The sequence below is a fragment of the Alligator mississippiensis genome, chromosome 1 (genome assembly GCF_030867095.1).
Source record: "Alligator mississippiensis isolate rAllMis1 chromosome 1, rAllMis1, whole genome shotgun sequence".
Lineage (NCBI taxonomy): Eukaryota > Metazoa > Chordata > Crocodylia > Alligatoridae > Alligator > Alligator mississippiensis.
Genome location: NC_081824.1, coordinates 74,101,123 through 74,116,030, shown reverse-complemented (window position 1 = coordinate 74,116,030; position 14,908 = coordinate 74,101,123). Strand labels below are relative to the sequence as shown.

Genomic DNA, 14,908 nt, shown 5'->3' with positions numbered 1-14,908 from the left:
CAAAAATCTTTAAGGAGAATACTTTATCACATCTTAGATTTGAATTTGCAGTACTGTAATCTAAAAAAAAGTCTCTCCCTCCTCCATTTGTATAAGTAAGGACTTGAACTAAAAGTAACTGATAGGGAACTTCTTTAATACTACTAAATTGCCTTTCAGAATACAACAGTACTGTAAGATTTAGCATACCCACCATGCAAAGCTGCTCCTGAGGAAAAACATACTGTTTTAAGATCATTAAAATGTTATACTAATTTTAAAATATCTTGTTTGAGGTAGAACATTGTAAGTTGAGATGTGTATTGGTAAAGTTCTTAATTTTCATTCTGGAGGCAAGGTTTGCAAACAAAAATGATAATTTATTTAAATTTCTATCAACTCTTAAAAATGTAAAATACTGTTAAAGGGAGCTGACAGATGTGGGGGGGGGAAAAAAACAAACAGCACTTTACCAGAAGAAGCAGTGCGTTAGTTCGACCTGGCTCTGCAGCGTCTGTATAGATTGGGTGCTTCAGTGGGACACTTCAATCGGCTATTAGATAAGAATGCCAAAAAGTCCCGCTGAAGCACCCAATCTGTACAGACTTTGGGCAAGCCAGGTCCGATTAACACCAGTGCCTCTTCTGAGCATGCACTGTGCTTAGTATGGGGGCGTGTTAAGCTTAAAATAAGACGCTCCCCCTCCCCCCCACATTTTGTAAGTAGCCAGAGCGATGGAGAAGTGAAGGAACTTGACTCGGTGATTTCTTGTATTTTTACTAATCCATCTATTTTAGTATTTCAGGCACCTCTTAAAAGGAGCAGAGTCCCCAGTCCGCAATTCAAGGACTAATAGGTAGGTGTATTAAATCTTTTATTTTCATTGACAGTTTTAAAACATTTGCTTTGAATGTTCTCTTAAATCAGGGGTATCATCTCATGTGGCAGACAGACCCCTCCCCTTCCCCCAGCATACCCGATCCATGGCTGTTCCAGCTGGTCTGGGGCGCTGCACATGCTGGTCACATGAATTTACTTGAATCTAAGGTGACTTTGAATTTAAGACCTCCCAATAATTAGATTCTATCCATGGAAAATTACAAAATTTCTTTCAATTTTCCATGGATAGAATTTAATTATTGGGAGGTTGTCTTAAATGATCTCCTTGACCACTGTGGTGGGGAAAGCAGTAGCAAAGGAGGCAGACAGCTTGATCTTTGTCCTTTTCCCCCTACCTGCCCCCTTGCCATTTGCCCACCTGTGCCTGCCCCTGCACCTTCTGCTGTTGTCCTGGCTAATAACAGTAGCAGGGGGAGCCCCAGAGCAGCTCATGACCTGTTCTTGCTCTGCACTGCAAGGAGCAGCTGTCCAGGGAACCCAACTTAGCCAGGGACAGTGGCAGCAGCTTATTTCCTCTTGGCTTGCCCTCTGCTTAAGACCAGCAGGTGTGGGCAATTATTTTGGCTGAAGGCCTGCTCAATGAGTTTTGGTCTGTTGAGGGCCTCGTAGGTAGCCCTGCCCGTTGATAGGTGCCGTGCCCCATGGTCACCATCTTGGGATTGGAAGTCCCACCCCTGACCTTTGCCACTGGATGTCCCTCCCTTTGCCCTGAGAAGTACTCCTTTTGGGAGGGGGATTATCTGAACCAGGAAAAAACCAAATCATATACTAGAAGTCAAACATGTACTATAACATATTTTAATTCTGTTTAAAAAAAAACAAAAAAACAAAAACTTCGTCATCATTTTTGTTTTGTATAGTGTGTATATATAGAGGTGACTGCCTAATAGGTCAAAGAAGTCTTATTCTTGTATTTTGTGCATGGGGTGTAGTTGTGGAGGGTGTTTGAGGGGGAGTTGGGTTGGTGGGATGTGAGGAAGGGTATGATGGGTGTGGGGACCCTCCCACACCCTCTCCCCCATAGCACACAGCTCCCGCTGCCTGCGGCAGTAGGCAGGGGCCCTCCAGGTGCCTATCAGCATGCAGCTCCAGCTAGAACTACATATGACAGCAAGGAGTGCAGCCTGGCTCTTGCAGGGCACTTCCCGCTCCACACATGCAGCTCCTGGTACTTGTGTGCCCCCCCGTGTGATGGAGCTGGCTGCCATCATGTAAGCAGGAGGCAGGGCTCCCCACCACTTACGGCAGAGTCCCAGAAGCTGCACATGGTGGAATAGGCAGCTGTCTCCATCACAAGGGGCTTTCCCTGGTGGCATGCAAGTGCTGGGAGCTGCACTTGTGCGGTGGGCCAGCCTGCACCATGTGCAGTATTGGTCAGAGCTATGCACCGCCAAGCTACAGTGCCACGAGTGCCCCAAGGGCCCCTGCCTGCTGCTGCCACTGGCAGTGAGAGCTGTGAGCCTTAGAAGGGAGTGTGCAGGGGGATCCCAACACCCTTCCTCAGACCCACACCCTGCCCACCTGAGCTCCGTGTTCCTGCTACCCCCCTGAGCACAAGCTCCGCCAGCCTCAGACCCATGCTCCCTAGCCCTGCCCAGCTACATCCCCCAACTGCCCCGCCACAGCTCCCACTCCTGTTTCCCTACTTACTGCCCAGAGCAAGCACTGCAGCAGGGAGACAATGAGAAGCTGTTGGAGGCCAGGAAAGCTAAGCGGGTACTTCAGCAGCTACAGCAATGACAGCAGCAGCCCTGCCTGGAAGCTGCGTGCTGACTGGGCTGGGCTCTTCTGCGCACCAGGGTGGGAGCAAGGCACATGGGCTGTGTGGGGTACGGTTAATTGTTGGACACCCGCAGGCTGGATAGAATTGCCTGGCAGGTCGGATTCAGCCCGTGGGCTGTATTTTGCCTGCCTCTGGTCTCGAGGGTTATCTTTGAACTGGTGCTGCTCTATACAACTAGAATACCAGCCATCTCATAGAATACTACTAGAATAGAATGCCAGGCAACTTTCCACTCTCATGGATTTTCCATTTGAATCAGTGATGTCGTGTTCTGTGGTGTGTTTGTTAGTGAAGATGGCCTTCTTGATTTTTCTTTGCTATTGTCAGAGCAGTTTGAGTTAATCCATGCCATAATGGTATTTTGTCCCATCATAGTTTCATCTGGAGAAGATAGCAGTAAGAATACACATTGGGTTCCTTCTTGAACAGTTTTTTACCTGCACCAAAGTTTCATAGATTCATAGATTGTAGAGTCAGAAGGGACCACAATGGATCATCGTATCCGACCCCCTACCCCTGGCAGGAAAGAGCACCAAGGTCAGATGACCTCAGCCAGGTGACTATCAAGTTCCCAAAATTTCTTATTGCCATACCCCTTCCAGATTTTACCGGCTGCCCATGTACCCCTACCAGCATACTTTACCCCTTTAAATCCCAATTATAATAATGAAAAATTAAATCTGCCATTACACAATTTCTCCCCTGTACCCTGCAGAGATGTCTTGCATACTCCAGGGGTATGTGTAGCACAGTTTGGGAACCCCTGACCTACACCAATAAATCTCTTGTCACATCACCTGGAAATTTTGAAATTCTGTGGTGGGGATATGTGGCAGGGAGCCACACATCTATCTGAGCCAAAACACTCTAAACTGGAGTAGAATATGGAACACTTCAAAAGTTTGCCTGAATGGACTTGCTCTAGAGTCATTCTCAATAGAATGTGCATGTGGTCAATCACTTGAAGAAAGTGAAGTTACTTTACAGAAACCATTTTTTTTAAAGATGTTGTCCAGTATAGTAGGTACACTCTGCCCTTTTATGTCCTTAGTCAAAAGTGCAAGAATTGGTAGGGTGCAATGTGTTTCTGAATGCTGCTGACATGAATTGAATAGGCACTTACTGTGGGATGTGCAGTTGGACAGTGGATCTCAAAGAACTACAGTTATTGCTCAGTAACTTCCTTTCCTTTGCTAGAGAGCACTGTGGGGAAACTAAAAGAGAAGAATGGCTCTGGGCAATGCTTGACTTGCATCATAAGATGTACTAGACAAACACAGTTAAAGTTTCATTTTACGGATCAGATTATTTTCACAAGAAACTATCTAAGTTAAAGCTCAGAGGGCATAACTATTAAAGAGTTATGGTAAGGATATTCCCTATGATCATTACTGAATTAAAGCTCAATAACTACTGTTTCCCCTCTAAGACTGAATGCCAGAATGTTCTGAATCTCTTATTTCCCCATTTATGCTACTTACATGCTACTAAGCTGAATCTATTTCAGGCTTCACAATTAAAGATTTCACTGTTGAAGAACAATATGAGATGTTAAACTGTTGCTGGGGGGGGTTGTTTTTTTTTGTTTGTTTTTGTTTTTTAATAATTCTAAAGAGGAAATGTGGAAACTTAGATCCTACAAACTTTTTTTTTTTCTTTTTACCATACTGAAGAGCCAGCATGGGTAGTTTCCATGTACCAGAAACCAACTGTGGTCTCTATAGCAATATTGGTTATTACTTTATTTAACTTGAGTTTGGTTGAGCTTGATCAGAATTATTGTATTGTGCAGAGGAGCAGACTAGATGGTGAAATGGTCCCTTCAATTGTTAAAATTCTATGCAAGAGCCATTTACATTTTCAGACTTCTTCACAAAATACATTTTGTGCTTTATAAAAGTAAATGCCTGAGGTTTTCCTAGAGCTTTGGTTAAAGAGTCTGACCTGTATGAATTTCCTACCTGGATTACAGCCTAGCAGTGTAATTTTGAACATTTGCACACGTTTAGTTTTAAGAACGAGAGTAATCCCTTTGTGTTTAACAGAAGCTATTCATTTGTGTAATTTCAAGCACATGATTAAATGTTCTCAAGACTGGGTTTTCTAAAATACAACAACCCTAAGTTCATTGAATATGATGATTTTTCTCCCCCTGTTCCCTTTAGTACATTTTGATATTAACATTCTACTTTTGGAAGGTATCAGTATGTAAATCTTTCAGTTTGTAGAGACTATCATAAATGCACCAGTATCCATGCTAGTGGATACAGTGAAGGATCTAGATAGGTTTTGCTTGAAATAAGTTTGTGGCTTTCTTTGGGACTTTATTCTCTTGGGCTTGTGTAATTTCATGTGCCTGTTGTTGCAGAGGTAGCCTGAGTTTCGATGATTTTCGGTAAGTCAAATTACCATGCTGTAATTGTTGCCTGTTAATGCTGGACTGCTTCTATCATGACCATATCATACTGCCTTTAACAGCCATAAACTGACCATTTTGTTTTTAAACGTATATGAAAATGTGTTTTCTGAACTAAATTAACTTTAAAAATGCACAATTTTCCTTTCTTGCAAATTTCAGCTTCTCAAACTTGCCCCTTTCTGCAACACTCTCTCCCTCCCCCCCCCCCCCCCCCCAACTTGCCCCTGTTCAGGCTGTGTGTTCACCATCTCAAGTCCTTTGTCCAAGTCCCATGTTCTTCACTCAACTAATAGTCTCCACAGGTTTCTCATTCTAGTCAGTCTCTTCAACCAGTTATAATCCCCTTTCATGGCTCCTCATTTGGTTTCTTTTGTGTTTCCTTCACAGCTTCCTAGCTCCTAGTTGTCTTTCTGAGGTTCTTCATTCAGTCTCTCTCTCAGCCCTGTTTCCTTGTTTCAAATTGCCCTTCCATTCTGCTCTGCACTCTTGGGCTTCTTGTTCAAGTTATTCTCTCCCACCTTCATGCCAGATATTAAGCTCTTGCCCCAGGTCAGTGGGGGGGGGAATATCAAGTTTCCAAGAAGCTGTTAATATTGACTTTGATACTAGCACAAACATATATGTTGTTCTTCTCAAGCAGATAAACTGTTTTGGAGCATTGGATCATAGAAAAGGAGGACTGGAAGGGACCTCATGAGGCTATCTAGTTCAGTCCCCTGGTCAAGGCAGGATCATGCTTAACTAAACCATCTCAGCCAAGTGTCTGTCTAACCTGCTCTTGAGAACTTCTAAGGATGGAGATTCCACAATTTTTCTAGGTAGCTTATTCCAGTATTTGACCACCCTTATAGTCAGAAACTTCCTCCTATTTCCCCTGCTGCAGGTAGAGTCCATTGATCTCAGCCCTGCCCCCTGTAGCCACAAAGAAAAGTCTATCTTCATCTTGTTTGTAATCACACTTCAGGTATTTGAAAGCTGTAATTAAATCCCCCTGTCTTAATTAAATCCCCCTTCCCTCTTTTTCAGACTAAATAATCCTAGTTCTTTCAGCCTTTTGTAATAAGCCATGATTCTTGGGTCTAATAGGTTTTTTTTCTCTCTGTTTAACTCTCCAGTCTGTCCACTTCGTTTTTAAAGTATGGGACCCAGAACTGGACATAATAATCCAGATGAGGCCTCAGCACTACCAAATATAATAGAAAAATGGCTTCCCTTGATTTGCAAGAAACTCTGTTAATGCACCCCAATATACTGGGGTTTTTTAATTTGTCTTTTTTGGGGGGGTTGCTTTTTGCAACAAGTGCACAGTGTTCATCCATTCAGTGTAATATGCTGGGTTCTTTTTTGCCATGCTGTAATCTAACTAATTCTTTACCAGTCTATTCATGAAGGACATTTTTCTGTCCGAAGTGCAGGACTTTGCACTTGTCCTTGTTGAATTTCATCTGATTGATTGTGGATCACTTTTCCAGTTTATCCAGGTCAGTCTGGATTTTAGCCCCACACTCCAGAGTGTCTGCAGCTCTACCCAACTTGATGTCATCTGCAGATTTGCTAAACATGCACTCCCATTGTCCAAATCATTAATGAAGATGTTCAATGTTACTAGATCCTGGGGATTCTTCACTGAGTACAGTGATGCAACCAGTCTTGAATCAATCCACCTTATACTACTTTCTTCTAGTCCATGTTTGCTTCTCCTTCTCTCTCTTAAGGTGGGCACTATATGTGCCCATTTCTAGTCATCTGGAGCCTCAGCGGACCTGCACAAGTTCTCAAAGAGATGGCTCTGATATTACCTCAGCCAGTTCCTTCGGTACCAGAGGGTGCATCCCATTCCCATCTGGTCCTGCAGAATTGAAAGCATCAAGCTTCTCTAAGTAATCTCTAAACTGTTATTTTCTAGGTACACACCAGCATAGAAATATCTCAATCCAATTGGTTAAAGTTTGGCTCAGTAGTAAACTTGGCTAAATTGTAAATTATAAAAATTGGGGTTGTTGTATGTGAGGGTATCATAGTAACATCATGGTGCTTATGGTTTATGGCAAGGTTGGCAAATGGATGCCTTTCCTCAAATGGGAAATGGCAGTGACTTAAAGGTGAGAAACAGAAATGGCTTGGAGGAGCAATCAAGTGATTTGTTCAGTTTTAGAATATTTATTGTGTGTGCACATGTACACGGTAGTTATGATCAGGAAATATTGAAAGCAAACATTCAAGTCCCCCCTAACAAGAAAAAGCTTTCAGAGTTGACAGTTGGTGCTATTGGCAGTATTGCTCTTTAGATGATGAAACTGCTTTGTCGGATCTTAACTGCTCTGCTTTCCCAAGTGGCTTGTAAATAAATAAATCAAAATTTAAAAAAAATAGAGAACTGATTAACCATTGGATGCATTTGTTTTGCTAAACTGTGCATTTCGTCTTTGAATCCCAGTCTCTCTGCCTCTTTAGAGTTCTGTGGTTTACTTTCCTGATTTGTGTATTCCACATCAAAAAGTTTTAAAAGGACTTTAGAAAACTATGCACTAGGGACACTCTTTAATCTTCCTGGTGGAATTCTATATAAACTATTTCATTTGCACTTCTTCTGTTAAAAAATAACCATTCCTTGTCAGGTCTGGGTAAAGGCAGTATGCGTGGTAAGCATGCATTGATGTGCAGTGTGTGTCAAAATGCTAAAACACGTGACTTGAATGAGATGTTCACTTGATGTCTAACATTTGTCCATTTTTACTTAAAGTTGCAAACTTTTGCTCTTAAGAAGATTTTAAACCTCATATCAAGCTTTTATTTCTTTTATTTCTAGGACAGGTTGCTTCCTTAAGCCAAATTTTCAGTTAGGTCTGTTTTCTTTCCTGTTCAGTCAGTTTTAACCTTCCATGTTGGCTTTTGCCACCTTTTGGCTTTTTGACTTCTCTCCTTGCTGTTTTAAAGTCGTCATAGTCTGTCTTGCATCACATGTGCCCACAACCGCTTGGATGTTTATAGAAAAATTAAACAGTATGCTTAGATGTGCAGCAGTTAGCAAATATGGACTAATGCTTTGTCTGAAATGGTGGTGTTGCCACAAGCGCTAAGAAAGGTCATACATGCTACCTCCATTTCTATAATTCTTTTAGTTAGAAAAGTTATCTTATGAAGTTAGTGCTCTGTGTTTTGTTACTGTAATGCTATAATGAGAACATCACTGTTAGCTTATGATTGAAGTCCATTGTTCCCCATATTGTTCAAATCTTGTCTTTTAATTTTTTTTTCTTACCTCAGGGGGCAGTTAGCTGGTCAGTAAATCTTAAAATGCAATGGACAGTAAACTTAAAATGCTAAAGTGAAAATGCTCATAACACTTGCCTCCTTTGTACCGTTGCTTGATCTTATCCCAAATATATGTAGTGGCTTTTTATCTACAATTTTGATTTGCCATATACTGTGAGCTCTGGTTTGTATAATCCTCAGGACCACACAGAAAAGAGGAGAAACATTTGCAATAAGCAGAATAGGCAGCAAAATTAAAGGTGTATTCAAGAGTACTACAATGGAAGGAGCTATTCTGCCTAACTATGGGTTAGCTGAAGGAGAAGATGATTTTGTGAGTAAAAAGTTTACATTTTTTCTAAATTTTGTTTGTGGGAGATGGGGTTTATTTTTTTTCTGCTGTCTGCCAGCATCTTTAAATGCTTCAAGTTTCTGTCCCTTTTGTTCTTCCCTTTCTTCTGTTCAGGCATTTTTCCTGTTTCTTTCTGTTTTTTACTACTTATTTACTTACTCTGAAAAGAATTTTAAAGCACTTCCTTGGTTATTGTTAATTCTGAGTTAATTGTTAGTGGGGAGTAAATAATTGAAACTTTAATGTCTTCCTTAAAAAATTACCTATCTGAGGTGTTTTAGTAGGTTTCTGTTGTGCCCTGAAATAAAAGATTTTGTAACTATTTAGATGGGTTTTCCTGTGATTCTAGATTTAAATTGGATATTTAGGTATTAATATCCTGCTTTTTTTTCTCATCAAAATATTGAAGTATAGCATGTTTTATTAGCAATTCAAATGAAATCAATACAGCTGTGTGCGTGTGCATGTGTGTGTTTCTTTTTTTCAGTACCAGTGGCCTATTCCTGATTTTGGTAATACTTGCTAATACAAGCAAATAAAGATAAAATTATAAAAATCAGATTTGAGAATTCTTAACTGCATACGAGTAATGTTCCCTCCTATGTCTGACCCTCTGCTGATCACTCAGGAATGTAGTGATTTGAGTGGGGTTACAATGCTGTATCAAAGTTAATTGATAAAAGATTAACACCATTTTGTGCAGCCTTTGGTGGGAGGTATGGGATATTACCCAGAGGTTTTCAGAAGACTTAAGATGCCTCAGTAGTAAATGTTTTCGAATATTTACTGTCTTAAAGGATTGTTTGCTTTTTGTGAGGATCACATTTTCTATTAAGCTGTGTAAAATTCAAATGTCATATTAGTCGGACTTCAGCTCAGGAGTGGCACCACCTAATTTGCATGCAAGTTACAAAATAGTAATAAATGTCCTTTGTATTCTAGAATAGAGCCTTCATTTATATCTAATAATTCCGGTTCTGGGTGAAACTGAGTTAATTGGATTTGTTATAGTGTTTATGGTTTAAAATACTGCTTCACACTCATCAGACTTAAAACTGTTTTATGGTGAAGTTCCATCTTAGTGATCATATATACAAAAGAGCAGATTGAACATGTCCTAGATCCTTAGTTACCTTGGAAGTCTGTCAAAAGAGCCTCAAAAGTAGATATGGTTATGTAGGAGAAGTTGTCATTCTTGGGGTAAGTTAGGCCTATTTAACATGCAAGACAAGTACTTAACCCATTTATAGATGTTCTCCAGGAGGGGACACTTGTAGATGTGCTTCAGGAGGCAGGGGAAGGGGCACTTTTTAATTATAGTGGACCACTCTAATTGAAGCACCCAAAGTAACATGTGCATCAGCATCCCTGCGCTTAAAAATGATGGCAAGGGTGCTTTAACCAAAGCTCGTCAAATGAGCTTTAGCTAAAGCACCTCCACCTCCATTTTTCAGCATGAGGATGCTAATACATGTGACGCTGGAGTCTGCTGGAGTTTGTTAATAACCATGCTCCAGCAGACTCCAATTAATTGAGTATGCTCTGATGTGTTGTAATTACAGAGTGTTGGAGCAGCCTCTCTGCATGCCCTTAGACAATAGCTGAATGGCTAAACCAAGCAATAGTGACAAACTTTTAAAGTATTGAAATATAGAATATACCTGTCCATTTGCTGCAGTTATCTAAAAGGATTAAACAGAATTAAGTAATCAAGCTGTTCCTAGTACTAAACAAGATAATCCAAGGATGTTTTGTAAACAAATTAAAGTTAATTCTGTATTAATAGGAAAATACCAGAACATGTTTTAGTTTTTGAATAAATGTATGCTTGGCACACAAGTGGCTAGCAAGTGCATAATCAGAAAATGCATCTATGCTCGACTTGTGTGTGTTAACTCATGATTGGATTACTTGAGAAATAATGTATGTATAAAAGTTCCCCAATTTTGAAAGAGTTTTTACACCATTCCATCTGTCAGTTTGACTGACAGTGAGTAGATGCTGTTCAGGTTTATACATAGGCGGCTGAAGTGGGGGGCTAATTGGGCTTAACCCCCACCCCAAATGTGGGGCAGCGGTAGGGCTGTAAGGCAGTCCAGGCATGGATTTCTGTCAGCTGCAGCAGGGGTGAGGAAGGGTGCACACAGCAGTGAAGGAAGGGTGAGACTGGGGCTGGGGCAGGTGCTGCACAGCTGGGGCAGGGTGCGGGACTGAGTCATGAGTAGCTAGTCTGGGAGGCACAGCTCCTGCTGCTACAAGCACCCTGGGAGGCATGGGGGGTGTGTGGTGTGAGGACAGGCTGCCACTGTGGGCTGGGGCTGCACTGGACTCTTCCTGGTTGAGGGCGGGGGCTGGGCTGTGTTCAGGGCAGGTGGTGGGATTAGGAGGGAGGCTGCAGCCATCCCAAATTTGCCATAGCCACCCCAAGTGCAGCCCCCCCCCCCAGCTGGGAAGAACCTAGTGCCACCCCCCAAGACCTGGCCTGCAATAGCAGCCCACCACACTCCATGTGCAGATCCAGGGCACAAGGGCCCCCATGCTCTCCTGGGGTACATGAGGAGGTGCAACCCCCTTTCTGCTGGGCACCCCCCAGGTAAGCCACACATGGCTCTACCCTGTGTCCTGCCCTGGCTGTGCAGGGCCTGCCCCAGCTCCACTCCCTCCCTCACTTCTGGTGGGGGGGGTGGGCGGGGCAGATCGAGGCCCCAGTGGCGAGGGAGGGAGTAGGGTGCATGGGGTGAAAGTGGGTGCTGCTGTGCATTGTGCTTTGCTCCCTGCTGCAGCTGCCTTGTGCCCCCTGCCCACCCAGCAGTGGGACACACGTGGCATTGCACGATCTCAGGGCAGCGGGGCTCAAAGTACAGTGTGCACTGGCAGCCACCTCAACCCCGTACACCGATCGGGGCGGGGGGCATGTCCCCCTTGGGTCCTCCGCTTGCTTCACCACCTGGTCCGGCCAGGGCCTCACTCAGCCTAGTCGCTGCTCTTACCTGTGCCCTGCTCCCTCCCTCACCACTGGGGCCTCACTCTGCCCCACACACCCCCAATCGCCTTTCCCCCACAGACTTACCTGCTTACCAGACTTGCGTGCATGCGTTCAGCGCCCCCCCCCCCCCCAATTTTTTTTCTCTCTCTGCCTATGATTTGAAATGTCCCTGAAGTTGCAGCAGTCCTGAAAAGCTTTGAACCTTGGTCTCTCCAGAGCTTCTCTTCAGAGAGAAGTACTCTGAAATAGTGTGTTAAGCTGAGTCTTCTGTACTCACACTTGCTGTGGTCCCTTAATCTTAAATGAGCCTGCCAGTTTGAAGCATGTGGGTCAGTAGTTCTTGTTTGCCAGTTTTCTTTCCTGTTCCCAGGCCTTTCGTATAACTACAGGTTCTTTTGCACGCTAAGCAGGAACCAGCTATGGTAGTGGAACTGGTGCACTTGTGGAGGCAATTGTGTTGGTGTTGAGAGGAAGGGGTACATGAGGAATTACAGGAATAGAGGGAAGTGAGGAGAATTGGCACAGGCTGCCCATTAGTCACAATGTGTCTTAATTTGTTGTGATTTTTAAACTTAAAAATACAATGTTTTTAAAAGGCATGAGACCGGAGACTTGTTAAAGCACTCACTCAGCTGTATTATACTATATAGTTGGACAGTTAAGACCGTGACGTTCAATCCTTATAGGCTCGGGATCCACTTGTGGTTATCATTCCTCTGAGGCTCTCATTCAGGAGAGAAAATACATGTCTTAAATTTGATAGGGAGAAGTCATGCATTGTGTTCTTCATAACTGCAGGAAAGAGAGATCCAGGGTATGCAATGGAAAAAATTCTGTAAACTGCAGGTGTCAAGTCAGAGCCACTTGTGGCACAAGAGCTGCCATCTGAGTACCATAGACCAAACAGACGTGGCATCCATTGTCCCATTGTCCACAGCTGGAAAACAAGTTTAGGTGGTATTAGATGCATTTTAATCTCATCTTTTTCTTTCTAGCAATTTCATGCCAAAAGGCCAAGAAACAGTTCTATAATGTTTCCTTTTTCTAAAAAAAAAAGATCAACAGTACATAGGTTTTCTCTTTCAATAAGCAGTGCTATCGTGCTGTTTCTTAGAAGTAAGTTTATGAATTGTCACTCTTCAATCTTTTCTCCAGGAGGATCATACTTTGTTTCAGTGAGAAAAGGTTGTCTTTCCAGTGTTCTGCCCTTACGAATCCTTGTTCAATTAGCTAAAAGAGGGAGCATCATAGAAGTAGGGTCGGAAGGGACCTTGTAGATCTTCGAGTCCGACCCCCTGCCTGGGCAGGAGAGAATCTGGGCTCAGGGGACCCCAGCCATGTAGGCATCGAGCCGCTTCTTAAAGACCCCCAGAGTAGGAGCCAGCACCACTTCCCTTGGAAGTTGGTTCCAGATCCTAGCCGCCCTAACTGTGAAATAGTTTCTACGGATGTCTAATCTGAACCTACTCTCCAACAACTTGTGGCCGTTATTTCTTGTTATCCTGGGGGGTGCTGGGGGAAACAAGGTCTTCCCCCAAACTCTTCTGGTCCCCCCCTAGTGAGTTTATAGACGGTCACACAAGGTCCCCCCTCAGCCTTCTCTTGTGAAGGCTGAACAGGTTCAGGTCCCATAGCCTCTCATTGTAGGGTCTGCCCTGCTGTCCCCGGATCATGCGGGTGGCCCTCCTCTGGACCCTCTCAATGTTGTCCACATCCCTCTTGAAGTGCGGTGCCCAGAACTGGACACAGTACTCCAGCTGTGGCCTGACCAGTGTCACATAGAGGGGGGGGATCACCTCCTTGGCCCTACTCGAGATGCACCTGTGGATGCACGATAGGGTCCGGTTAGCCCTGTCGACTGTGACCTCGCATTGTCGGCCCATGTTCATCTTGGAGTCAATGATGACTCCAAGATCCCTTTCTGCCTCCATGCTCTCAAGAAGGGAGTTTCCCATCTTATAAGTGTGTTGTCGGTTACTACTGCCCAAGTGCAGCACCCTGCACTTGTCCGTATTGAAACGCATCCTGTTTTTGTCAGCCCACCCTTGCAACCTATCCAGGTCTTGCTGTAGTCTTTCCCTCCCTACTAGCGTGCCCACCTCACCCCAAATCTTGGTATCATCAGCAAATTTAAACAGGTTGCTTTTCACCCCGTCGTACAAATCGCTGATAAAGAAAGTGAACAGTGCGGGGCCCAAGGACCGAGCCTTGGGGGACTCTGCTGCCCACTTCCCCCCAGGTCGAATATGACCCGTCCACCACCACCCTCCGAGTACGACCCTTCAGCCAATTAGCAATCCATCTGACCATGTAGGCATCGATGCCACAGTCGCCTAGTTTTTTAACGAGGATGGGGTGAGAGAGTGTGTCAAAGGCCTTGCTGAAGTCCAGAAAGACTACATCCATGGCGACACTTGCATCCAATGCTTTTGTGACCTAATCATAAAAGGCAATCAGGTTGGTCTGACATGACCTGCCCCTAATGAAACCGTGCTGGTTGCCCCTCAGCATCACCCGTGATGCCGGCCCATCACAAATGTGCTCCTTGATGATCTTCTCAAAGAGTTTCCCCAGGATTGAGGTAAGGCTGACAGGCCTATCAAGACCATCATTCTCGAAGTATGAGAAATGGTTTAATGTTTGTTTTTGTTTTTCTTAACTTTTGGAAATATGAATTGTCAAAGCAAAACAAAGTCAATATTTCTCACTGTGTAAGCTTTCTGGGGGAAAAACATTTCAAAGATGATGGGGTGCTGTCAGAGATCAGGGCTATTTGAGATTTTTTACATTACATCATTACTCCCTAATACGTGTTAAAATACACAGCTCTGTAGAGGTAAAGAAGACATAAGTCTGTTCTGGAACTCCAGGATGTGCTAAAGAATGTCAAAAGCAGTAAAGCTGCCCATTTCATTGTGTATATATATTTGTGAAAATATTTTCCTCATTTTTTGGTGACACTTAAAATCTCTTTCTAAAATTATGGGTGATAGGATGTTACCATTTATATTAAAGGAAAATTTTGCTGATGATTACAGGTGCATAACTTGCTTTTCTGCTTATTCTCCCTCTGACAATTGCCCTTTAAAATCAGAATTGCTCTTTTAATAGGTTGGAATTATAAATAGAGCAGTTAAAATTAGGACTTTTAAAGGTAAAAGCACAGCAGAGTGGAATTCAGACTCTTGTGCACAGGGCAGGGGTGGGCTACTTGCTGGGGGCTCCGGGCTAGGG

General features: G+C 43.4%; 2 protein-coding genes across 14 annotated transcripts in view; one reads left to right on the top strand and one right to left on the bottom strand.

The window, feature by feature from the left end:
- SNX14 (sorting nexin 14) overlaps positions 1-14,908 on the top strand; it is a 119,398-nt gene that overhangs the window by 40,985 nt on the left and 63,505 nt on the right. For 11 of the 12 annotated variants that reach the window (XR_009463658.1, XR_009463657.1, XR_002093298.2 and 8 more), the window contains exons 15-17: positions 777-835; positions 5,031-5,057; positions 8,538-8,670. Coding sequence is in view for 7 of the 12 variants with exons in the window: in XM_059731706.1 (XP_059587689.1) it covers positions 777-835; positions 5,031-5,057; positions 8,538-8,670 (219 nt within the window). In the remaining 5 variants the exon portion in view is untranslated. The remainder of the gene's footprint in view (positions 1-776; positions 836-5,030; positions 5,058-8,537; positions 8,671-14,908) is intronic. The other variant, XM_019496812.2, reaches the window with a different exon arrangement.
- NT5E (5'-nucleotidase ecto) overlaps positions 11,811-14,908 on the bottom strand; it is a 77,321-nt gene continuing 74,223 nt past the window's right edge. Inside the window, exon 8 of one of the 2 annotated variants that reach the window (XM_059731809.1) lies at positions 11,811-12,611. In XM_059731809.1, coding sequence (XP_059587792.1) covers positions 12,529-12,611 — 83 coding nt within the window. In that variant the 3' untranslated portion in view covers positions 11,811-12,528. The remainder of the gene's footprint in view (positions 12,612-14,908) is intronic. The other variant, XM_059731797.1, reaches the window with a different exon arrangement.